This window comes from Cervus canadensis, chromosome 1 (assembly GCF_019320065.1).
Source record: "Cervus canadensis isolate Bull #8, Minnesota chromosome 1, ASM1932006v1, whole genome shotgun sequence".
Taxonomy (NCBI): Eukaryota; Metazoa; Chordata; class Mammalia; order Artiodactyla; family Cervidae; genus Cervus; species Cervus canadensis.
The window spans coordinates 19,212,640-19,237,973 of record NC_057386.1 but is presented as its reverse complement, the minus strand read 5'-3'; the positions used below and the strand labels follow the sequence as shown (position 1 = coordinate 19,237,973).

At 52.9% G+C, this 25,334-nt stretch overlaps 1 protein-coding gene, 1 long non-coding RNA gene, 4 other non-coding genes and 1 pseudogene across 6 annotated transcripts in view; 2 read left to right on the top strand and 5 right to left on the bottom strand.

Moving 5' to 3' along the window:
- The first annotated feature begins 51 nt into the window (after positions 1-51).
- Positions 52-9,543, top strand: LOC122443622 (phosphate carrier protein, mitochondrial-like). The gene is given in 5 exon segments (XM_043472445.1): positions 52-123; positions 535-540; positions 663-846; positions 1,211-1,313; positions 8,547-9,543. Coding segments are annotated over 5 exon segments (1,311 nt in total). The 3' UTR covers positions 9,493-9,543.
- Positions 294-484, bottom strand: LOC122425789. The gene has a single exon (XR_006265005.1). It is a non-coding gene; the product is annotated as a U2 spliceosomal RNA (small nuclear RNA).
- Positions 4,845-4,980, bottom strand: LOC122425587. Its single transcript, XR_006264920.1, has one exon. It is a non-coding gene; the product is annotated as a small nucleolar RNA SNORA51 (small nucleolar RNA).
- Positions 9,544-13,278: 3,735 nt separating the features above from the next.
- LOC122425785 lies at positions 13,279-13,469 on the top strand. Its single transcript, XR_006265000.1, has one exon. It is a non-coding gene; the product is annotated as a U2 spliceosomal RNA (small nuclear RNA).
- A 1,646-nt stretch (positions 13,470-15,115) lies between these two features.
- LOC122425809 lies at positions 15,116-15,306 on the bottom strand. Its single transcript, XR_006265010.1, has one exon. It is a non-coding gene; the product is annotated as a U2 spliceosomal RNA (small nuclear RNA).
- A 1,242-nt stretch (positions 15,307-16,548) lies between these two features.
- The window catches only part of LOC122441000, an 18,212-nt gene continuing 9,426 nt past the window's right edge, over positions 16,549-25,334 (bottom strand). Inside the window, exon 3 of the long non-coding RNA XR_006269169.1 lies at positions 16,549-16,560. This is a non-coding gene — a long non-coding RNA (uncharacterized LOC122441000). The remainder of the gene's footprint in view (positions 16,561-25,334) is intronic.
- Positions 23,648-23,820, bottom strand: LOC122424717 (annotated as a pseudogene).

The window sequence follows — 25,334 nt, the reverse complement described above, 5'->3', positions numbered from 1 at the left end:
GAAAACCCAGGCAAAGAAAACCTTCCCCTGCTTGTCCAGGGGCGAGTAGCTATGCGCCGTGCCCGTGCCCGAGCCCGAGCCCGAGCCCGAGCCCGAGCCCGACACATGTACCAGGCTCTCAAAGTCAGTGCCCTACAACGACTCGGCGGCCAGTGGCTGCTAAGAAAAGCCAGCAACAGTAACTGCAATGGAAACTGAGAACCAACAGCAAGTTTCGCTAAGCTACCACTGTTGAACCCGCCCAGCCCACCTCGCAGTCAGTCTGCTTTTGATAGACACAGATTATTCCCCGAAGGGGGTGCACCGTTCCTGGAAGTACTGCAATACCAGGTCGATGCGTGGAGTGGACGGAGCAAGCTCCTATTCCAACTCCCAGCTCCAAAAATCCATTTAATATATTGTCCTCGGATAGAGGACGTATCAGATATTAAACTGATAAGAACAGATACTACACTTGATCTTAGCCAAAAGGCCGAGAAGCGATACCACCGTCTTGGCCTTGGCCGCTACCACCCTCTCCTCACCTCCATTAAGCTCACGGTGAGCAAAGTCAGCCTCAAACGAAGGCCCGCCCTCTCCCCTAGACTGCACGGTGTCCTAGTGCCACAACTTCTAAGACGTCCATCGTTCGTCGGATCGTTTCGCTTGTTGGGCGCCTTTAGGCTTTCTGTTCTCCCACGGCACCCCCGCACCAGCAGACAGACGATAAATTTGCATGCCCCGCCCACACGCACGCCTTCTTCCTGCTCCCCGTGTGCGCCGTCTTGCGGTGGAACCGAAACAAGCGCGTGGCCCAACGCTCCCGGAAACGCCCAGACCGAGAAAGACGCAAACCGTTCCAAGCGGGTTTTTCTTTCCGGCATTTCTTTTTCTTCTTAAGATTTTTTTCCCCCGAACACATAGCTACGTACCCACCCACCACTCATCATCTTACTGTTATTTATTGTGTACACAGACACAGATGAGTCGGCTGTGTTGAAGTTCTCTTTTTACTTTCTAGATTTTAATTCGTCGTGATTTACTATGGCTTTCTTTCCATGGTCTCTTTTCTTTTTCTTTTTGGCTACCCGGGCTCTTCTACGGCTCATGTGGGAACTCAGTTCCTCCAGTACCGATAGAACCCGCGGCCTAGCTTACATTGGGAGCGCAGGGTCTTAACCACTGTACTGCCAGAGAAGTCCCTGCAGTCACTCTTTTCCGTCTCCCTCAGACTCTCTCGGTATTTTTATTTGGCATTGCTGGACAGGGGGCCAAGATATTCGCGACACAATTTGGCTGCTCTTCCGCCAGCTGCTCGCCAAGAAGGCTTCCACGTAGGCCTCCTCGGCTTGATGGGAAGCTCCGGGAGAGAGAGTGGGAGGATTTCTCCCAGTCCAGATTGCTGCGGACTCCTTGCCATAAGGCCGTGCCCCATCACAGCTGACCTGCCTTCTTGGCCGCTCAACTGCAAGCCTGCTGTGATCCCATGGACTGTAGTCCCAGCATGCTCATCTGTGCCTGGTATTCTCGCTGCAAGAATACTGCATTGCTTTCTCCAGGGTTCTTCCCGACCCAGGGATCAAACCTGCCTTACAGGCAGATTCTCCTGCATTGTAGGCAGATTGATTACTGTCTGACCCACTAGGGAGCCCCCAAACTATATAATCATAATATAATTATCTGGCTCCAGGGGAGTGATCACACCATCCTGGTCATCTAGGTCATGATCTCTTTTGAATAGTTCTTTTGTGTATTCTTGCCACCCCTCCCCCCCCCCCTTTTTTTTTAGTTCTACCACTTTGTTGCTACCAACCCATCTCCCTCCACCCTCGGGCACACATGCTCAGTTATGTAATCCCATGGCCTTCAGCCCGCCAGACTCCTCTGTCCATGGACTTTTCCAGGCAAGAATACTGGAGTGGGCTGCCGTTTCCTTCTCCACTGCCACCCCTTCTTTTATCTTCTGCTTTTGTTAGGTCCATACCATTTCTATTATTTATTTTGCCCATCTTTGCAGGAAATGTTTCCTTTGTTTCTCTAACTTTCTTGAAGAGGTCTCTAGTCTTTCCCATTCTAGTGTTTTCCTCTATTTTTTTTTTGCACTTATCACTGAGGAAAATTTTCTTATCTCTCCTTGCTAGTCTTTGGAAATCTGAATTCAAATGGGTATATTTTTCCTTTTCTCCTTTGCCCTTAGTTTCTCTTCTTTTCTCAGCTATTTGTAAGGCCTCCACAGACAACCACTTTGCCTTTTTGCATTTCTTTTTCTTGGGGATGGTCTTGATCCCTGCCTCCTGTACAATGTCATAAACGTCCATCCATGGTTCCTCAGGCACTCTATCAGGTCTGAATCCTTGAATATATTTGTCACTTCCACTGTATAATCATAAGGAATTTGATTTAGGTCATACCTGAATGGTCTAGTGGTTTTCCCTACTTTCTTCAATTTAAGTCTGAATTTGGCAATAAGGAGTTCATGGTCTGAGCCACAGGCAGCTGCCAGTCTTGTTTATGTTGACTGTATACAGCTTCTCCATCTTTGGCTGCAAAGAATATAATCAATCTGATTTCGGTATTGACCATCTGGTGATGTCCATGTGTAGAGTCTTCTCTTGTGTTGTTGGAAGAGGGTGTTTGCTATGACCAGTGTGTTCTCTTGGCAAAACTCTATTAGCCATTGCCCTGCTTCATTCTGTACTCCAAGGCCAAATTTGCCAGGTATTTGTTGACTTCATACTTTTGCATTCCAGTCCCCTATAATGAAAAGGACATCTTATTTGGGTGTTAGTTCTAGAAGGTCTTGTAGGTCTTCAGGGAACTGTTCAACTTCAGCTTCTTCAGCATTACCGGTTGGGGCATAGACAGACTTGAATTAGTGTGATATTGAATGCTTTGCTTTGGAAAGGAACAGAGATCATTCTGTCATTTTTGGGATTGCACCCAAGTACTGCATTTCGGACTCTTTTTTTGACTATGAGGTGATTCTTGCCCACAGTAGTAGATATAATGGTCATCTGAATTAAATTCGCCCATTCCAGTCCATTTTAGTTCACTGATTCCTAAAATGTCGATGTTCACTCTTGCCATCTCCTATTTGACTACTTCTAATTTACCTTGATTCATGGACCTAACATTCCAGGTTTCTGGATACTGCTCTTTTCAGCATCGGACTTTACCTCCCTCACCAGTCACATCCACAACTGGGCGTTGTTTTCGCTTTGGCTCCATCCCTTTATTCTTTCTGGAGTTATTTTGAAGAAGGAATTCATAGGGCCAGGACTCCATCTCAGGCCTATCTGTGAGGATTATGCTCTGCTGACTCTCCAGTGGACTCTGAACTCTCTGCTTAGTGCCTGTGGGAATGACAATGGAAGGATAAGACCCCCTCCAGACAGGGGAATCTTGAAGATCACATCCAGGTTACTCATCGCCTAAGAGGAAACATACCGTAATCACCCCTGTCTCCGGACAGGTCATAAACTTTTTCCATATCTATCAGGATGTAATCACAGGCTTATCGATTTTTAACTGGTTGGAACGTGACCACAAGCTTATTGATTATTAACTGTTTGGAATGTAACTGCGGGCTTATTGATTATTGACTGTTTGGACACATAACACGTGAATGATGGGGTTATTGTAGTTGTATTTACCCTTCCTTTGTTTATGTAAGTCTCAAGGGAATTGGGGTGGTGGGTTTGGACACGTACACATGGGGTATAAAAGATTTTCACAAATGCTGGTCGGGGTCCTTGGTTAAGAGGAAACTCTGCCTTGGGCCTGCCGCTGTAATAAACTGCACTCCACTATCTGCATTGTCCTTCTGAGTGAGTTTGCTTCCCGAAATGCGTGGCTATAACAATTTCTCCACTCTTCTCAAGTAGCATATTGGGCACCTATGGACCTGGGGAGTTCATCTTTCAGAGTCATATTTTTTTGCCTTTTCATAGTGTTCATTAGGTTCTCAAGGCAAAAATATTGAAGTGGCTTGCCATTCCCTTCTCCAGTGGACCATGTTTTGTCAGAACTCTCTGCCATAGCCCCGTGGCCCTACACTGCATGGCTCACAGTTTTGTTGTAGCCATGCGTTCCGGGAAACAAACTACTCAGAAGGACAATGCAGATGGTGGAGTGCAGTTTATTACACCAGCAGGCCCAAGGAAGAGTCTCCTCTTAGCCAAGGACCCCGACTGACTTTGTGAAAACCTTATATACCTTAAGTGTACTGCTCAAGCCCACATCCCAAAATTCCTTAAACCTAGCCTGCAGAGTGTTAAAGGGAGATACAGTCACGTTATAGCCATGATTCATAATCAGAAGGGTCAGCTGGTTATACATTGTAGCCTACACCAATCAGTGCCATAAAGATTACAAAGGTGATACTACATGGGGGATTATTACATTCTTTTTGGAGATGGGAAACCTTGATAGGGAATCTGGTGTTTATCAGTCCAGGAGGCCAGTTCAGGCATAGGTATGTTATCCCCATGGCTAACAGGCACATAGTCCAAAGCTCACCAAAAGTGTAGGATGGACTTTCCTTCTTTTTCAAAATGGAGTCAGCTCGGCCTGTTTCTTTCCTCCCTCAGTTTCATTGAGTTAGACAGGCTGTGGTCCATGTGATCAGTTTGCATAGTTTTCTGTGATTGTGGTCTTCATTCTGTCTGCCCTCTGATGGATAAGGATAAGAGGCTTATGGAAGCTTCATGAGGGGAGAGACTGACTGTGGGGGGAACTGGGTCTGTTCTGATGGGCATGGCCATGCTCAGTAAATCTTTAATCCAAATAAGCAATTAATCCAATCCAAAGTATTTAATCCAATTAAACTAATTTTCCAAAAATTATTATTATTATTATTATTTTTTCCATGTCTCCCCATTCACAATACAGACCAGGTAAAGGGCCTGCCTGGGCTGAGGTGAATATGGGGTGGATTTACTCTGCCTCCTCTTTCTATACAGTCAGTGTAAGAACACAGCCTGTGGTAAGCATCGGGAGGCCCAAAAATTATTATTAACATATTTACTTTTGGTTGCACTGGATCCTCTTTTCTGCGCACAGGCTTTCTCTAGTTGCTGCCAGTTGGGGACTACTCTTCTCTGTGTGCAGGCTCTAAACCCATTGCCTTCAGTAGTTGTAGCACAAATGTTAGGGGAAGCACACTGATTGAAACCACCCACCCTGGCCAGGCACCATAGTAACCATTTGCATGAGTTGTTTTATGACAGGAGATCCTGATAAGGAATACGGAACTAATAACCCACCAGCAGCCGGAAGAGTTTGGGAAAGGTCGAGAGGAGACACTGCCTGTCCGTCCACTTCCCAGAATCCCTCTTGCTAGCATCCATCTTGGCTGAGCCACGTGTGCGCCACCAGGAAAGACTGAATTAGAATTGTCATGTGAGTGTATGTTCCTCGGCTCTTTGTCTTGTCACAACAAAAATTTGGAGTGACGGACATTAAAGCCCCTTGGCGGGTCACAGCTCTCGGAGAACAGACTGTGTTATAGCTCTCAGGTCTCGAACAGACCGTGTTATAGCTCTTAAATAAACCAGTGTTACAGCTCAGTGTTACAGCTCTATTTATTTAGATAATAGTGTGAGGCGAGCAGAAGTAACGCAGCTTAGATTAGGAGTAGGCCTTCCTACTTGGTAAGATTATCAGGCCACCTGGATACAACCAATTACCTTTCGCTTAACACTGACCGCTGTTTGCCAATTAGGACCAATTAGCTTTCACTTAATACTGACCGCTGTTTGCCAATTAGGAAATTAGGAACGGGGCGGAAACCCCCAGGAAAGTCCCGCCCGCGTGAAAGTTTTGACCAATGAAATTGCTTTGCAAACTTGTAACCAATCCGCTTAAAACCAACTACCAACTGGCCTGTGCTCACCCTATAAATTTGTGTAACAGCTTGGGCTCGGGGCTCTCTGACCTGCACCACTGCGTTGGATGCGGTAGAGGGCCCTGGCTCGAGTCAGTAATAAACTTCCCCTTTTTGCCAGTTGCATCGTCTTGGAGGCCTTCTCTCTTCCCGCTCGGGGATTCGGACATTGGGCATAACATTTGGGGGCTCATCCGGGATCCCTTGACCGGGGGAAGAGAACACTTCCAGGACAGAGGGGAAGGATAGATAATAGCACTGGTGCTCAGGAAAACTCAGGGGGCCCAAAAACCCAGCGCTGTGTTGTCGGCCGACGTTTGTCTGTCCGTGTGTTTGTCTTTAGCTCTCCGTGTTTGTGTGTGTGCCGGCATTGTCTCAGGCAGGACAGGAAAGTCCAGTGTAAATCTGAGGCCCTGCTGTGAAGCAGGAAGGTATCTGGCACAGGAAGTCCAGTGTAAATCCGAGACCCTGCTGTGAAGCAGGAAGGTATCTGGCACAGGAGAAAGCTTTCTGTGTTGTCGGCCGACGTTTGTCTGTCCGTGTGTTTGTCTTCGGCTCTCCGTGTTTGTGTGTGTGCTGGCATTGTCTCTGGTCTCGTTCCTACTCTTTTCAGGAGTTTCAGTGAACAGGCGAATGGTTGTGGGGGCAATTGATGAGTCCCGGCCAGGGCTACACTCTGGCGGACTCTGAAGGCCCTACAATAAGTGAGCCTCAGTAACTAGAGCCCGACCAGGTGAAACTCTCCTTTCACTACAATTGTCAGCAGCTGTTGCAGGTGCTCTTCACCACAGAAGAATGGGAGCGAATTCTGGCAGAAGTGCGGGAATGGGTCCCAGGGGCCGACGGGAGGCCAGCCGCCCAGCCTCATCTCGTGGACGAGGGGTTTCCTCTGTTGTGGCCTAACTGGGATTTTGAGCGAGCGGAAGGTAGGGAGCGTCTCTGAGTGTACCGCCAGACTCTGATGACTGGCCTACGGGCCGCAGCAAGGAAACAGACAAATTTGGCAAAGGTAAATTTAGTAAGGCAAGAGCCCACTGAGAGCCCGGCAGCCTTCCTAGAGAGGCTGATGGAAGCTTTCAGGCAATATACACCTATGGACTCCCAGGCTGAGGAGTCACGCGCTGCAGTTCTGTTAGCATTTGTAAATCAGGAGGAAATTACAAAAGATAGAGGGATTGGGAGAATCTGGGGACCCACCAGGAGTCCCATTCGTTTTTGGTGATACCAGAATGCCCAGCCCCTCTACTTGGAAGAGACTTGTTGACTAAAGTTAATGCTCAGATTCATTTTGGCCGATGGCATTCCCTGTGGATATGTTGGATAATTGCAGTCATGAGGAACTGGAAAATTCTGCTGAAGATTACATGTTAGATCTGAGGTGTGGGGACCCTGAAAATCTGGAATGTTTTCCTATTAGCCTGTCAAATGTAGGCTTTGTACCTCTGTATGGTGGAGATCAGACCCAGAAAGTTCTTGCTCTTTTTGCACCTGAGGACTCACTCACAGCTGTGGCACTTTACCTTGCTGATCAGTGGTGGGCTATTGATGATATTGTGAAAACATCTGTCCCTTCTAGAGAGGGGCTTAAGCAAGTGAGAACTCTTGGGGAGAGAGTGGTTAAAGCAGGAAATGGAGAGAAATGAGATCCCATTCCTGTGTCATAGCAGTACTGATTATGCTAAGATTCTGTGGAAGAAAGGAGAGGCCATTGGGTTTTCCTACAGAGCTGGGAGAATGACAGTCATGGATGGACTTGGACAGCCGATACATGTCTTATCCCTAGCCTTAAGGGATGAATAAATACCCGTTGGCCTGGGCTGAAACGGCAGGGATGGGACTGGCCAAACAGAGACATCCGGTCGTCATCGAGCTAAAGGCCGGGGCAACTCCTGTGAGGGTGAGACAGTACCCCATGAGCCAGGAAGCTCGGTGGAGGATCACTCCCCACATTCGACGTCTCATGGGTGCCGGAATTCTCAAGCGGTGCCAATCCCCTTGGAACACACTCTTACTGCCAGTGAAGAAGTCAGGGGGGACAGATTCGAGAAGTCAACAAACGGGTGAGTGATATACACCCCACTGTCCCTAACCCGTATACCCTCCTGAGCAGTTTGCTGCCTGAGTACACTTGGTACACTGTGTTGGACTTGAAAGATGCCTTTTTCAGCCTACCCCTGGCGGCCCAGAGCCAGGAGATATTTGCCTTTGAGTGGACTGAGGGGGAAGGCCAACCGGTACCCGCCTCCCACAGGGGTTCAAGAACTCCCCTACCTTGTTTAATGAGGCTCTGAGTGAGGACCTCTACGAATATCAGACTTGCCACCCAGAGGTCCTTCTGCTACACAAATAGCCTGGCAAGAGGTCACCTATTTGGGGTATAAAATCAGGCAGGTGGCTAACCCAGGCCATGAAGGAAACAATATTGCAGATACCAGAGCCCAAGACCCCCCGCCAGGTGAGAGAGTTTCTGGGGACTGTTGGATATTGCAGACTGTGGATCATGGGGTTTGCTGAGAAGGCCAGGCCCTTGTATGAGGGAAGTAAAGAGACCCCAAACTGGACTTGGACTGAGCCAATGAAACAGGCTTTCCAGACACTCAGACGGGCCCTACTAGAAGCCCCAGCCCTTGCCCTGCCTAACCCAAATAAGCCATTCCAGCTATTTGTAGCTTCATGATTGCAGCGAGATACTGGCGGAGGCCCTGACGGCACGAAAAGACTTAACTGATGTACCCCTAGACAACAGTGAGCTAGTATGGTTCACCGATGGGAGCAGCTATGTAAAAGACGGGCAAAGGAAAGCTGGAGCCGCCGCGGTAGAAGAGTACAGTTGTGAATATGGCTCTGTGAAGTTTTATGCACTGTGTGGCTTTGGTGGGGTCTTAAGTTGTGGTCTGACACACACTGCTGTTGTTCCTCTGGATTTAGTGAAATGCCGCATGCAGGTGGACCCACAGAAGTACAAGGGCATTTTTAATAGATTTTCAGTTACACTCAAAGAGGATGGTTTCCATGGTTTGGCCAAAGGATGGGCCCCGACCTTCATTGGCTACTCCCTGCAGGGGCTCTGCAAGTTTGGCTTTTATGAAGTCTTCAAGGTTTTGTACAGCAACATGCTTGTAGAGGAGAATGCCTATCTGTGGCGCACATCACTGTATTTGGCTGCCTCTGCCAGTGCTGAATTCTTTGCTGACATTGCTCTTCCTCCTATGGAAACTGCTAAGGTTCGAATTCAAACCCAGCCAGGTTATGCTAACACTCTGAGGGATGCAGCTCCCAAAATGTATAAGGAAGAAGGCTTAAAGGCGTTCTACAAGGGGGTTGCTCCTCTTTGGATGAGACAGATACCATACACCATGATGAAGTTTGCCTGCTTTGAACGTACTGTTGCTGATTCCGTGGTGTCTGTGTTGAATAAAGAGAAGGGTAGCAGTGCCTCTCAGGTCCTCAAGAGACTTGGATTTAGAGGTGTATGGAAGGGACTCTTTGCCCGCATCATCATGATCAGCACTCTGACTGCACTACAGTAGTTTATCTATGATTCTGTGACGGTCTACTTCAGGCTCCCTCGCCCTCCTCCCCCTGAGATGCCAGAGTCTCTGAAGAAGAAGCTTGGGTACACTCAGTAGATAAATGAAAGCAAATATGGACTGAATCTGCATGTTGATCAGTGTTTGAGGAAAATGCAACTGGACGAGAGATAATCCAGGCTTGCAAAGCGTGCCAGCTGATGAGGACAGGGAAAAGGCAGCACACGGGAACGAGGTACCAAGGGGAAGAGCCAGGGCAACACTGGGAGATAAATTTCACTGAGGTAAGACCAGGCAAGTACAGGTATCGCTATCTGTTGGTTCTGGTAGATACTTCTCAGGGTGGGTGGAAGCCTTCCCCACTAAGGGAGAGACAGCAATAGTGGTTACTAAAAAGATCTTAGAGGAGATAGTGCCTAGGTACGGGCTGCCAGTGACTATGGGCTCTGATAACGGACCTGCCTTTGTGAGTCAGATTGTACAAGGGCTGGCCCAAGCTCTGGGGACGAATATAATCCCCAGAGCTCAGGACAGGTTGAGAGAATGACAAAGTTGGCAATAGAGACTGGCGGGGACTGGGTGACCCTCCTTCCCTTCGCACTCTTTCGGGCGCGTAACACCCCTTATAAGCTGAATCTTACCCCTTTTGAGATTCTGTATGGAAGACCCCCTCCTGTGTATTAGAACCTAGATGGAAAGGCCCTTATGTTGTTCTCCTTACCACTCCTACTGCTGTCAAGGTCGACGGGATTGGACCCTGTGTTCACTGCAATCACGTGCAGCAAGCCACACCGGAAGAGCAGAAAAAAGCACGAGCAGAATGGAAGGCAAGTCCTCACCCGTCAAATCCTTTGAAACTGAAACTCGTCCACCGCCGGGAGGTCTCCTAATTCTTCTGCTGATTGCAGGAGCTGGAGCTGTGTAACCTCTTGTGATGGGCCCCGGGAATGGGACATAGGAAACAGAGATTTGGTAGCCCCGAGTGTGGCGCAATCTGCAGGGCCAAGTACCTCAGATATGGGTGCAATTTAACCAAGCTTCACTATCTCTGCAAGGCCAAGGGCTTTCCTCCCTACGAGCTGCTGTAGATGACTTGATTTTTCTCCAACAGGGTAGGGTCTGCGAGGTTCTATGCAGACCATACAAGAGTGGTAAGAGAATCAGTCAGTCACTTAGAGAAGTCTTTGACTTCCTTGTCTGAGGTGGTCTTGCAGAATAAGAGAGGATTAGAGAGAACGGGAAGCCCAGCAGAGATGGTTTGAGTCTTGGTTTCAACACTCCCCCTGGCTGACTCCACCCTCCTGGGTCCACTTATAGTGTCAGTGGCCCAAGATGGAAAAGAGGAAGACTCCTCTACTTGAACAACAGACAGGGGGGAATGTGAGGTGAGCAGAAGTAACGCAGCTTAGATTAGGAGTAGGCCTTCCTACTTGGTAAGATTATCAGGCCACCTGGATACAACCTTTCGCTTAACACTGACCGCTGTTTGCCAATTAGGACCAATTAGCTTTCACTTAATACTGACCGCTGTTTGCCAATTAGGAAATTAGGAACGGGGCGGAAACCCCCAGGAAAGTCCCGCCCGCGTGAAAGTTTTGACCAATGAAATTGCTTTGCAAACTTGTAACCAATCCGCTTAAAACCAACTACCAACTGGCCTGTGCTCACCCTATAAATTTGTGTAACAGCTTGGGCTCGGGGCTCTCTGACCTGCACCACTGCGTTGGATGCGGCAGAGGGCCCTGGCTCGAGTCAGTAATAAACTTCCCCTTTTTGCCAGTTGCATTGTCTTGGAGGCCTTCTCTCTTCCAGCTCGGGGATTCGGACATCGGGCATAACAAATAGCAGGAAAATCCATCTTTGAGGCCTGAGGGCACGTTGATCCAAAGACAGGAAGAGACGATTGCCCCATCGCGTGGGGGAGAGGGAGGGAGCAAAAAAAGGGGGAGAAGAGGGCTTTGGCTCCTCTTTTATATGTTTCTCTGTCCCTGGGCCTGCCTTATGTAAATTGGGCTTAGGCTGGAGCGTTGTTTGTTTTACCTGAGGTTCTCACTCTGGTCCTCGGACCTTCCTTTGTTCTATTTTTGCGGGCTTTCCCTTCCAGGTCATTTAGCCACCGCCATTTTGGACTCTTTTTCCCTATTCTAACTACCTAACAGAATGATTGGCCAAAGACCACCCGGAAACTAATCCCATCACCATAAAACCCAAGACTGCAAGCCACGCGGCAGAGCAGTTCTCCTGGGTTCCCTTACCCTCCTGCTCTCCACCCAGGTGCCCTTCCCAATAAAATCTCTTGCTTTGTCAGCACAAGTATCTCCTCGGACAATTCATTTCCGAGTGTTAGACAAGAGCCCAGTTTTGGGCCCTGGAAGGGGTCCCCCTTCCTGCAACACAAAGACTCAGTAGTTGCTGCTGGAGGGCACTAGAGCACGGTGATTTATAACTTAAATACTGTGCTCTACATCAAGCTTTTTCCTAGGCATAGTTATGTTCTCTCAGGGTCAGAATTTTGAGAAGTTAGCTTTGTCTAATTGTCCATGGCAAGGAGAATCCCAGAATTGGGAGGAAGCTCATTACTTTAGGGTAAAAGTGGTAGAACTAAAAAAAAGGGGGGGGGGGGAGGGGTGGCAAGAATACACAAAAGAACTATTCAAAAGAGATCATGACCTAGATGACCAGGATGGTGTGATCACTCCCCTGGAGCCAGATAATTATATTATGATTATATAGTTTGGGGGCTCCCTAGTGGGTCAGACAGTAATCAATCTGCCTACAATGCAGGAGAATCTGCCTGTAAGGCAGGTTTGATCCCTGGGTCGGGAAGAACCCTGGAGAAAGCAATGCAGTATTCTTGCAGCGAGAATACCAGGCACAGATGAGCATGCTGGGACTACAGTCCATGGGATCACAGCAGGCTTGCAGTTGAGCGGCCAAGAAGGCAGGTCAGCTGTGATGGGGCACGGCCTTATGGCAAGGAGTCCGCAGCAATCTGGACTGGGAGAAATCCTCCCACTCTCTCTCCCGGAGCTTCCCATCAAGCCGAGGAGGCCTACGTGGAAGCCTTCTTGGCGAGCAGCTGGCGGAAGAGCAGCCAAATTGTGTCGCGAATATCTTGGCCCCCTGTCCAGCAATGCCAAATAAAAATACCGAGAGAGTCTGAGGGAGACGGAAAAGAGTGACTGCAGGGACTTCTCTGGCAGTACAGTGGTTAAGACCCTGCGCTCCCAATGTAAGCTAGGCCGCGGGTTCTATCGGTACTGGAGGAACTGAGCTCCCACATGAGCCGTAGAAGAGCCCGGGTAGCCAAAAAGAAAAAGAAAAGAGACCATGGAAAGAAAGCCATAGTAAATCACGACGAATTAAAATCTAGAAAGTAAAAAGAGAACTTCAACACAGCCGACTCATCTGTGTCTGTGTACACAATAAATAACAGTAAGATGATGAGTGGTGGGTGGGTACGTAGCTATGTGTTCGGGGGAAAAAAATCTTAAGAAGAAAAAGAAATGCCGGAAAGAAAAACCCGCTTGGAACGGTTTGCGTCTTTCTCGGTCTGGGCGTTTCCGGGAGCGTTGGGCCACGCGCTTGTTTCGGTTCCACCGCAAGACGGCGCACACGGGGAGCAGGAAGAAGGCGTGCGTGTGGGCGGGGCATGCAAATTTATCGTCTGTCTGCTGGTGCGGGGGTGCCGTGGGAGAACAGAAAGCCTAAAGGCGCCCAACAAGCGAAACGATCCGACGAACGATGGACGTCTTAGAAGTTGTGGCACTAGGACACCGTGCAGTCTAGGGGAGAGGGCGGGCCTTCGTTTGAGGCTGACTTTGCTCACCGTGAGCTTAACGGAGGTGAGGAGAGGGTGGTAGCGGCCAAGGGCAAGAAGGTGGTATCGCTTCTCGGCCTTTTGGCTAAGATCAAGTGTAGTATCTGTTCTTATCAGTTTAATATCTGATACGTCCTCTATCCGAGGACAATATATTAAATGGATTTTTGGAGCTGGGAGTTGGAATAGGAGCTTGCTCCGTCCACTCCACGCATCGACCTGGTATTGCAGTACTTCCAGGAACGGTGCACCCCCTTCGGGGAATAATCTGTGTCTATCAAAAGCAGACTGACTGTTTGCGAGGTGGGCTGGGCGGGTTCAACAGTGGTAGCTTAGCGAAACTTGCTGTTGGTTCTCAGTTTCCATTGCAGTTACTGTTGCTGGCTTTTCTTAGCAGCCACTGGCCGCCGAGTCGTTGTAGGGCACTGACTTTGAGAGCCTGGTACATGTGTCGGGCACGGGCACGGCGCATAGCTACTCGCCCCTGGACAAACAGGGGAAGGTTTTCTTTGCCTGGGTTTTTCTTCGTTTCTTTCAACGTCTCGCACAGGCTGTTCCCGGTTGAATCTTTTTGCTTTTCTGCGAGACTCAAGCAAGTGCTGATACTGGCGCTGGGTGAAAGTGGCCTTGATGCTTGATCCTCGGGCCAACTGGGGTCAGGTCAGGGTCCTCCCTAGCCGCAGCCAAATGGAATCGCGTGCGGGGTGCGTCGTTCACAGTTTCCAACGCTCGGGGAGCCTTCATCACGTTGAAAGAAGGCAGGAGAGGATGGCCGCCGCCGCCCAGGACTCATACCTGGAGTCAGTTCTGACCGGCTGCTCCATTTTGGTGAAGAGCGAGCGCGCTCCTTTTAGCCTGTCAGCTGCACAGATTTCCTCATTTTGAGGGGTTGGAGTTTTTCTAAATCCAGAAAATCTAGCCGTCTATCACTTAGCGGAAAGCACACGATGGTGGTATTTTTAGAGCCAGAGGTTTTGACTGTATAAGGTCAAGACCGGTTGGCCTTGAAAATGGAACGTCTTCATTATTTCCTGCTACAACAGTTCTCTCAGGAACACGAACATTTCACGTAATCCCACTAGCATTTAAGCCTCCTCCTTGGAATCCTTGTTCCAGCTCAGCACTTGGTGTAGTGCTTTCATTTCCCCCTCATTCGCTAATTAATACCTTCCGTGTATTCCTTTTCATACTGAGGAATTCGACTAGCTTCCGCCATCTGAGCAGCAGTGGGAGAAAGCTCTCTCCCTCACTAAATGTCTACCAACTACTGCTTGCTTTCGGGCATTACGTGTAAATCCTTTTGAGTTGCTTCAAAGTATGCCCGTGCTTGCACTTAGAGCCACTTTTGTGCCCCTGAGGCCCGCTGGAGGGTCTCCGCCTCAGGGCCTCAGCTAGCTGAACCTTAACCTCCCCCTCCTCCAAACGTCTTAATGGAGTGTCACTAAACTGCGGCCCCTTTCAAAACTACACGTAGTACACGTAGAACAAGTTACCGAACGCGGGCGCCTTTAAGCAAAAAAAAAAGGGGGGGGGGAGGGGGGCGGGAAGCTTCTGCGGCTAGAGATGGAAACCCATACCTCTAAAACGAAGCAAACTCTCGGTAGAAAGCCTCCCAGCGAGCAATCTCCCCTCTCAGAGATTTAAAAAAGAAAAAAAAAAAAAATGCCTGGATCATCTATACCTGCGAAGAATACAGAATGCTTGCTTCATCTAAACCCGTGAAGAACGCAATGAGATCAAAAAGCTCCTCCGCAAGCGCTGGGAAGCAAGAAGTGAGGAAAGAAAACACCGACTTCGGAAGACCTACGGTACTCCGATCACTTCTCATCTCGACACGTGCAGGCTTTGCAAGCCACCTCTAAACACGTCTGTTTTTGTTGTACCAGTATTAGTTTCCCCCGAGGGGGGTGCACCGTTCCTGGAAGTACTGCAATACCAGGTCGATGCGTGGAGTGGACGGAGCAAGCTCCTATTCCAACTCCCAGCTCCAAAAATCCATTTAATATATTGTCCTCGGATAGAGGACGTATCAGATATTAAACTGATAAGAACAGATACTACACTTGATCTTAGCCAAAAGGCCGAGAAGCGATACCCGTTAGCTCCGCCTGGCCGCAGCCGCCCTCGCTCCATCCCCATTCAACCCACGGTGAGCACCCTCAACCACACTCCTTGTCTGATTCCTTTTGCGTCGTCGACAGTGCTTTCATCGGACTCCTGTGCAGACTTTTTTGTCCTCTACCTTTGTGAGGACAAGTTCTATGTCCTTAACTGTTCCGTCATTCCCGCGCCGAACAGCCATTTCTAATCTGCATGCTCCGCCTTCTGCCGCCCGAGGGGGCGCGGCTACCGCGGGCGGACTCCACCCTCCGGACCGCCTCCTCGCTCCCCGAGCCCACACCAGACCCGGAGCCCGCCTCCCGGCCTCCTGGCCCCGTGCGCTTCCTGCCGCAGACCCCACCCAGGGGCGGCTGCCGGAGACGGCGAGGGAAGCGCTGACACGGAAGCAGCTCTCACGGATCGAGCCCCGGAAACCAAGAGCTCGCTTTTGTCGCTCGTTCCCCGGCTCGCGCTGCACTCGCAACCGTTGCCTCCTACACGCTGAGCTAGTGCCCGACGCCCGTCACGGTGTCCGCGGCTCTAACGGCCAGCACCACACCCCCTCGCCCCTCCTTGCTCCGGGCCGCTCTGCTCGCGTCCGTGTTCACCCGCCGGTCTTCTGCCCGACAGTTCGGGCCCCCTGGTGCGGCGGGGTGGGGGTGGGGGGGGACTCGTCCTGAGAAGCGATGTCCTGGGGGACAGTCGTTGGAATGGAACCCTGCCCGTCGCGATCACTTGGCAGCTCCGTTTCTCACTGCGTGATGCGCTCCCGTGGAATTTGCTCCAGTCCGGGTGCACGGACTGAAGGGTCTGCGAAGCGCGTCCGGCCCCGGGGCACCGCGCCCTGCGGAGGCCGCTCGGGTGCCCCTTGTGCCCTCAAGGCGGTGCGGGGCCGTGGCGGTCCCGGCCACCCTCGCCGCAACGGAGCCTTGAAGCTCGGGAGATCGGGGACGGCGACTGGAAGAGCAGGGCAGGCGTTCTCCGGCAGCGCCTCGTCCCCCAGCCTCGCCAACAACCCCGCGTGGCCTCAGACTTGGGACTGCTTTTTCGGTGGCGGGAGTGGGTAGGGGGGGAGCGCGAGGGGTGGATTTCTTAGGTGCAAACGGTGCTCCAGCCTGGCTCGGATGTGCGGTTTTCTCTCGTGGGTAAATAAAGTTGAGGGTCCCCTCCTGTTCCAGAGAAGCCTTTACATTTTCTCTCTGTGAGCTATTAATAACCTCCCTGTCGGTGGTCTTCGACCCTCTTCCCTATTCCTGCTGGCTTTTCAGTTGGGCTTTGCTTAAGGTGATGACGATTGCATTGTTTAAAGGTTCCGTTTTTATATCGTCCTATTTATCCATTTAAAGAAGATATCGTTTCCATTTTGAGCCGAAAGGGCTTATGAAATAATTTCCTAAATCTTCCTCTAGGTCGTCGTCTTCTTCTCCCTCAACATCTACATCGTCCAGCCGGGAGGTGCTTTCCCGGGCTTGGGTGGTGGTGGTCAGTCGCGCCCGACTCTTCGCGACCCCGTGGACTGTAGGCCTGCCAAGCTCCTCTGTCCATGGAATTTTCCAGGCAAGAATCCTGGAGCGGGTTGCCATTTCCTGTTCCTCCTCCAGGGCATCTTCCCCACGCACGGATGGAACCCGCGCCTCTTGCGTCTCCCGCATCTGCAGGCGGATTCTTGACCACTGCCCCACCTTCCTCTGGAGCACGGTGTGAATGAGCAAATTTCCCCTTCATACCACCTGTTTGAGATGCCGCCTGTAAGCCTCAGCGGCATCCCATGTGCATTTTGGAGTCATAGGCCTGGACGTGCCTTTAAAATGTAGCAGAACTCACGGACCTAACCACCTTTGATACGCCGAGGCCCCGGGTTGACCTCTCCCGTCCGTGCAGACGGTGGGTGGTACACCCAGTCAGACAGAGCCCGACGCTGAGAGGTGACCCTTCAAGGCCAAGTAGGAATCCCTTACACGAATGACCCTTCTCCGGAGAACGGATGCCGGCTCCGGCAGCGACGGGCAATGTGGAGGGGACCGGCCCTCTGCCCGACCAGGAGTCCGAGTGAGAAGGCTCCTGCCTTTACCCCTGGGACGTGGGTTTGCCTGACAGGACACAGCTGTGAGTGTCGGAGCTGGGGTCCGGGCTGCCCGCCTTCACCCCCGGTTCTGACAAACAGACGACCGGTCACTCACCACCCGAGACTCGACCCACCAGGGCCTGTGCTGGGACCCAGGGCCAGACACCGCTCCTGTTGCCCGGACTTGTCCCGCCCGGGAGCCGAATGGCCAGGACCCCCGGCGTGATGAGGAGGGGACCCTGTGTGCGCTCAGTCGCTCGGTCCCGTCCGACTCGTTGCGACCCCCATGGACGGTAGCCTGCCGGGCTCCTCTGTCCATGGACTTTTCCAGGCGAGTAACTGGAGCGCGTTGCCATTTCCTACTCCAGGGGATCCTCCCGACCCAGGGATCGAACCCCCGTCTCCTGCGTCTCCCGCCCTGGCAGGCGGATTCTTTGCCACCGCGCCACCTGGGAAGCTCTTGAGGGACCTGCTGAGAGGGTGGACGACTCGGTGCGGCTCCCACCTGGTGGGACCTCCTCAGGGCTCCAGGCCTCTCCCGGGTGGCTCGGGATCCCTACCCGGACACACCCAATGAGTGACCAGGTGCGAAGGACAGACAGGAAGCCAGCCCAGTCAGGAAGGCCTTCCTGACCCGGGAGACGGCCTCCAGGACAGGTTAGAGTTTCGCTGGGGGCGCTGGCGGTGCGCGGGCCGGTCACATTGACAGAAGGGGGGAACCTGGGGGCAAGAGCCTCCGGGAGGCGCTTGGCACGAGCGTCGGCCGGAACGCAGAGGTGCAAAGCCAGGGGGCGCGCTGGGCGAAGGAGGGCCGTGGCCTGCACCCCGCCGACCCGCCGAGACGCTGCGAGGGTGTGAGCTGGGCCTCACGGCTGCTCCGGGGAACGCCTGCTGCGAGTGGGCTCTCTCTTACACTCCTCATCCCCCAACCCCACGTCTCTCCCCTCACAGGCTCCTTCCGTATCCCAGACTGGGCCGGCTGGGTTCAGCTTCTCTGGGGGGGAACCAGCACGGCCCTGCTGTGCCCCACCTTTACCCAGGCCGGAGCCCTCCTAGCTCAGATCAAGGCGCTTCTGTGACCCCTCTGTACGGTGCCCGTGTCCAGGCGGCTCTCCACCCGAGCTTCACCGAGGAGAAAGCAGCTGGCGGTGTGAAACAGAGGGTCTGACTCTGCCTTGAGGGTCTGCCCGAGAGCTGCTAAGCCTCGCCCTTCCCTCGTCCCCTCTCACGCCGGACCCCGGCAAGCTGATGAGAAAAGCCTCACGACGGCCGCCCCTCTGCTCAGCACTATCCACTTAAAAAAAGAAAGAAAGAAAAAAAATCCACAACCTAAAAGTCGAGACTTGTGTTTTATTCGGCGGGAATATGTAGGACCTCAAGCCCCGCAGTCAGCGTCTGAAGCGACCCTGAGAGAACCGCCAGGAGGAGGTGGGCGGTGGGGGGAGGAGCCAGGTGACACCCAAGGTTTGCCACAAACAAAGGGCGGGCGGTCTGAACGTCAAGGGGTGTCTCCTGTTCTGTACATGGAAGAAAACCAGGCATCCCGGGTGTAAGGACCTTAGCGCTTTTCTATACCCGGGGAGATGCTCGAGTCTGGGCTCACGGAAATCACTCCTTTGACACGCATCTCGGCTCTCTGGGGCCACCGTCCTGTGGTTTTCACATCCTGGGCTTCCTCGGGGCTCACCTGGAGGCAGTGGCTGTGGTGGGATGGCCGCTAGACGGCAGGTATTCTCTCAGTCCTGAGCGCCCGCGGGGCTCACCGGCTCACCTTCCCGTGACGGCCGCAGTCGCTGGTGACTGTGACGTCCTCGTTTACTGACGTGGAGGGAAGTGTTCCACTGCTCACCACCATCGGAACACCGACCTGGCCTCCTTTCCTGGCTCTTGGTCTGCCGCGGAGAGCCACCCCGCTCTCCCTGGGAAGCCTCCTCATGGGACTTGTCAATCTCTTCGGGGGGAATCTGGCGGCGGGGGCGGGTGGGTGGGGGTGGGGGGGGTCACCGGTCTCCGCACGCAGGACAAATTTGGGGGTAGGGGGATGGGGAGATGCGACCCGGAATCTATGGGGCTTGCGCTCAACGTTTTCCAGGACGGATCCACAGGCCTCCCCACCGGACTGGGCGGACTCCCGTCCGTGACACAACCCTCGAATTCGGTGTTTCCTCACCCGTCCACTGTCCACCAGAGTGCCTGTGGCGGGTTATACCCAAAACCGGTCTGGTGCTGTCCCACGCCGATTTCGACCGGCATCGGCAGGAGTGCATCGGACCCTTTCCCTGTCTCGGAGAAGTCCGTGTGTCAGAACACGAGGGCGTCTTGGCAGGGCTTCCGGATGCACGCCGGGCAGCGGGAGCGAAGCCCTTGACCTCAGACCGGGACTCGAACCCGGACAAGCGCAGGCTGGGACACCAATCCACGCGGCTGGGCCTCCGACCCAGCCAGAGCCCATCATACCTGGTTTCAAGACCCGATGAAGCTCAGGTTCTCCACGTCCTATCGCAGAAAGAATTCAGTGAGAGACAAAGTGATAGGTAAGAAGTGGATTGATTCCGAGAGAAACACACTCCATAGGCAGAGTGTGGGCCATCCCAGAGGGCGAGTGTGGCGGCCTCCAAACGTGGCGTGGTTAGCTTTCATGGGCCGGGTAATCTCCTAGGCTAATGAGCTGATCAGCTGCTAGGCTAATCAACCCTGAATATTCATTGGAAGGGCTGAGGCTGAAGCTGAAGCTCCAATGCTTTGGCCACCTGAGGCGAAGAGCTGACTCACTGGAAAAGCCCCTGATGCTGGGAAAGATTGAAGGCGGAAGGAGACGGGGACCACAGAGGATGAGACGGTTGGGTGGCGGCCTCGACACAAAGGACGTGAGTATGAGCCAGCTCTGGGAGATGGTGAAGGACAGGGAAGCCTGGCGAGCTGCAGTCCGTGGTCCCAAAGAGTCGGGCTGACCCAGCGACTGGGCACCGACGGTGAGTGGGAGGATCATTCCAACTATTAGGGGAAAGGGGTGGAGGTTTCCAGGAATTGGGCCACTGCCCACTTTTTGGTCTTTTGACAGTGCCTTGGAACTCTCATGGCGCCTCTGGGTATGTCCTTTAGCTTGCTGCTTGAGAATCAAGGTCCGCTTGAAGTTGAGTTCTCTGCCAGCTTAGACCCCATGGACTGTAGCCCGCCAGGCTCCTCTGTCCATGGGATTCTCGAGGCAAGAATACTGGAGGGGGCAGCCATTCCCTTCTCCAGGGGATCATCCTGACCCAGGCATCGAACCCGGTCTCCTGCACTGCAGGCAGATTCCTTTTACCATCTGAGCCACCAGGGAAGCCCATCTTAGACCCATGTGATTCTAATGAGTGTTTGTTGTGTCCTCGGGCTGTGCCATTCTTTCAAAAGCTATGCCCTGCCCCCTTCCCTTCTGTTTCGGAAACGCCTGTGGAGCTTGGAAGTACAGCGAGACTTGGGCCCCGCCTGAGAGTCTGGTCCGATTGATCTCGGGAGACCTAGGCCTGCAGTGGCTTGGGTTCCCAGCCGGAGGTTGGGGCTGGGTCGCAGCGGTGAAAGCACCGGGTCCTAGCCTCTAGACCCGTGGTCAGTGACAAGGACCCTGGCCCTTCGGCTCTGCGGAAAGGAATCCCCACGGAGACGGAAAGTGGTGAAACAAGTGGGGCACTTATTGAGAGGAAAAGAGTACGCTATGTGTGGATAGGCACGCGGGCAGACGCAGAGGGAGAGTCCCTGAGTCGCGCCCTTGTGGTGGCTTGAATTACTTTTTTAGTTTACTTTTTAGATCTTTCGGCCACAAGGTGTGTGGGAATCGTAGCTCCCCCCACCAGGGATGAAACCCTCACCCTCTGTGTTGGAAGGCAAAGTCTTCACCACTGGACCACCAGGGAAGTCCCTTGAATTGCTTTTGTGAGGCATTTCTCCAGGTTTCCGTTGGCCGATCATTTGGATCTGCCTGGTTCACAGGCCATATTTGGTATATCTCAGGGTCCTTCTACAGGTGTGCATGCATCTCTTAGCCAAAGTGGATTCTACCGGCCTGTGGGTAGCCTGGCATTCGTTCGCATCACTCCCCTTTGACCTCCGAGGAGCCGTTCTGTACCTGTGTGGTCAGGGAGGTGTCCCGACTTCCAGAAAGAGAAATGTGTGGTCTGGGCGGGGCCCAGCCCGCTCGCCCTCATTGCCCTGCCCTTCTCCTCTTGGACCTTTTGGTCAATAGAGAACACATCTGAAACAACTGCTTTACCCCGGGGTGGAGGTGGGGAGCGGCAGGTACCTCCTGCCTCACCACGGCTGGACGGTGGTGCCTGGTGCCCGGGACCCAAGTACGACTGCGACGAGAGCCCTGGACACCACCCCACCCCCACCCCCACACCCCCGCCCACAGTAGGTCTAGAAGGGAAAACTTTCCTCCCCTGTGAGGAAAGACCTTTGCGGGTAGGACGTCACTGGCCTGTCATTTGTTTGGTCGGGCCCAGCCAGCCTTAGGGCTACCTGTAGGAACCTGACTTCAATCGCCTACATCGGAGGGGGTGTCCAAGCTATTCTCTTACATGGCCACGTTGGGTGGTATTTCTACCAGAGGATGGTCACCGTCCAACTAACCGTCGGCTGGGGTCGACGTGAGGGGCGGAGGGCGAGTGAGTGAACCAGGCACATCTAGGAAACCGTCCAGGGTAGAACCAATTCTGACTCCGTGTTGGATCTGTTTCTTGGACTTCAACCTTGGGTTTCTGTTGCTTTTGTTATTATCATGATACACAATGGCCTGCCCCCAGAGAACCCTGCCTCTCTGCCCGTCTGTTAAAGTGTCTTCGGTCGGCTCCCAGGAGGGCTGATCTGACCCTACCCACCTGTGTGCACGACTCCAAGAGAGATGAGATCTGCACATCCCCTCCCCAAGGCTGGCCATTCCAAGAGATGTTTTTGCAGGACTGACGGCCCCTTTTAGTTTATTCCTCACCGCCTCTCCCTCTCTCCTCGGCCTTTTTTGTACGTTGCTTCCTCACCGCTTCCCTCTCTCTGGTTCCATGAAAGAACCTGGCCTCTAGACCCCAATAAGATGGCTATTTTGAGGCATGAGTCTGCCATCCTCTCTGGGACTAATTAGAGTCTGTACCAGAAACAAACGGCAGCAGATATATGGGAGATTTGGCAGATGACCGAGTTTCAGGAGATGTGGAGGCGCTTGGGAGACAGAAGAGATGGGGGCGAGGCACGAGAGAGGAGGATGGAGCCTGATGAGACTCACCCTGATAGATTCAGACCTGAGTGTCGGGGCTTCCAAAATCTCTGTTGGCTGCGAGTTTAGCACAGCGCCTTCTGTACAAAGCACACAGGAGAAGACCAAAAGTTCAGACAGGAACGACTCAATCCTCTGGCACAATAGAAAAGACCGTTCCAGAAACCAGTCCGCAGATAAAAACAACAACAACACGGGGCGGGTGTGGGGGGATCTTCCAAACAAAACCTAAAGGTTAAAGAATCAAAAGATTGACTCCTTAGAAAAGACCTGATGCTGGGAAAGACCAAAGGCAGGAGGAGAGAGGGAGGATAGAAGATGAGAGAGATAGTCGGACGGCATCACCCATATGAGTCTGAGCAAGCTCTGGGAGTTAGTGACGAACAGGGAAATGTCATGGTCCGGGCGCCCAGGTTGGAAAAGAATTTCCAGACATGAGACAGAACGAGAGGGAAATAAAGTTTATTAAAATGGGAGACACTGTTGGAACAGCGGGCCAGCTCAAGAGAGAGCCGACGTTGAACGTGGGTCCTTTGTTCACATTTATACCCAGGGTACACGGAGTGGGATAGGGGTCTTGGGGGTCATTTGCTGATTGGATGAGGCACATATAGTGGGTTGGAGGGAAGACCAAGGCAAATATCTTCTCCCTATGGCGTAGGAGGGGAGACAGGTTATACTGCTCACAAGGACCTGAAATCCATTAATGGTTACAGCATGGGGGAAGGAAAGGGCGATAAGGGTCTTGCTTTCTGTTCCTGCGTTCCAAAAAGACCCTCCTAGGTCTTACCTGCGCTTCCCTCCTTGGGTCACCACAGGAAATGGACAGGGAAAAGCAGGACTAAGCAATTGGATCAAACTGAAAGAATCAAAATCAGCCTAGAAGAAAACAAAACTAAGACAGGGAAAAAGCTGCACAGACCCCACCGAAGCCCAAGTGAAAAACACAAAAGAGAAATCTCCCGAGGAGGAAAACCAGGAAAGGAACAAGTCTACCATTTGGGGGTGCCAGTTTTGTTCTCGGAGGGAGTGCACCGTTCCTGGGAAGTGCTGCGACACACCGCAGGCTCCGATGCCAACTCCTTGCTCCAAAAACTCACTTAACTGGTATTGTTCCCAGAGGGAGGAGGTATCCGGCATTACGTTGGTAAAGAACAGATACTACACTTGATCTTAGCCTAAAGGTGGAAAAGCAGTGGTGCTTTCTCGGGCAGGTGGTCACCATCCTCCCCTCCTCTCCATTCGGCTCACCCTGAGCGACCTAGCCAAGGCTCTCTAGCCCGTGTCCTCTCCAGACCAGTGACACTGAACTTGTTCTCCACATTCTGGTCGATTCTCACATCTCTTTTGGCTCCCTGGCCTGCTCCCATGAACCGCCCTCCTCCACCCTGAGGGCGTGACCAGCATCCTCAGGCTCCGCTCAGGCGTCACAGGTGCCAGCTCTGGTCCGAAGGCGGGGGGAGTGCGCTTGGGGTGCGGGAGCTGCAGGACCAGAACGGTCCGCGAAGCCTGAAGTGAGCCCCGGGGCCGTGGCTGTGCATCCGGGGGAGCCGCGTGAGCCCGAGGCTGCCAGACACCTGACTCCTTCCCAGGGTCCTGGCCGGGCTCCTTAACTGGTACCCTGGGATGGTAGCTCAGCTGGTAAAGAATCCACCAGCAGGAGACCCCGATTCGATTCCTGGGTCGGGAACCTCCTCCGGAGAAGGGACAGACTACCCACTCCAGTATTCTTGGGCTTCCGTGGTGGCAACATCTGCCTGCAAGGGATCTGTGGGAGACCTGGGGTCCATCCCTGGGTTGGAAAGATCCCCTGCAGAAGAGAACGGCTACCCGATCCAGGATTCTGGCCTGGAGAATTCCACGGACAGAGGAGCCTGGTGGACTCCATGGGGTCCAGTGCATGGGGTCGCCAAGAGTCGGACACGACTGAGCGACTTTCACATGGCCGGGCGGGCGCACTTGTCTTTTCTCAGTTCTCTGCACAGCCGCTAGAGAGCTGCAGGGTCTGTGAGACTAGCAGAGTCGGCCCTCCCCTAACCGACGCTCTAGTTCTGTCAACCCTGAGGGGAAAGACCCCCACCCGCCCCCCGGGGATGGCCCCACGGGACAGCCGCCTGGCAGTCGCTGCCCTGCGTTCTTTGCTGTGATCACACCCACCTGGATACTGGACACCCTAGAGAGGATCGGCGCTGTCATCATCCTCGTGTCACTGTCGTGATCCATGAGACCAGAGAGGCTAAGAAGCTTGCCCTGGTCACACAGCTAGCGGGCAGCTGACCTGCGGGGTGGACCACGGTGTCCCAAGACCTCGCCCGCTTCTGGAGCACAGGCCCCGCTCACTGATGGCGCCTCCGAGGGGGAGGCCAGCAGAAGAAGGCGACTTTGGAGGGGCGCGGGGCTGCTGGTGACACACAAGCCAGTTTGCTGGCGCCCGGCCCACAGCACCAGGGTTTCTATAAGGGTGGGTGGCACCTGGGGTCACGGCCTCACCTGACCCTGCCTCGGCTCCTGGCTCCGTGACTCCATGCTGCCCTGGGTTTTCCCTCTCTCCTGTGGGAGGGAAAGGGTGGGGGTGGTGATCTGTTTCACACCTTCTCAGGGAACCCTAATAACCTGCCGGCCACATTAGCTCTGAGGCCCCCTCTGGACATGCCCGGCAGGAGTCAGCCCTCAACTAGCAAACACTAGGGAGAAACAGTGACTTTGCCAGA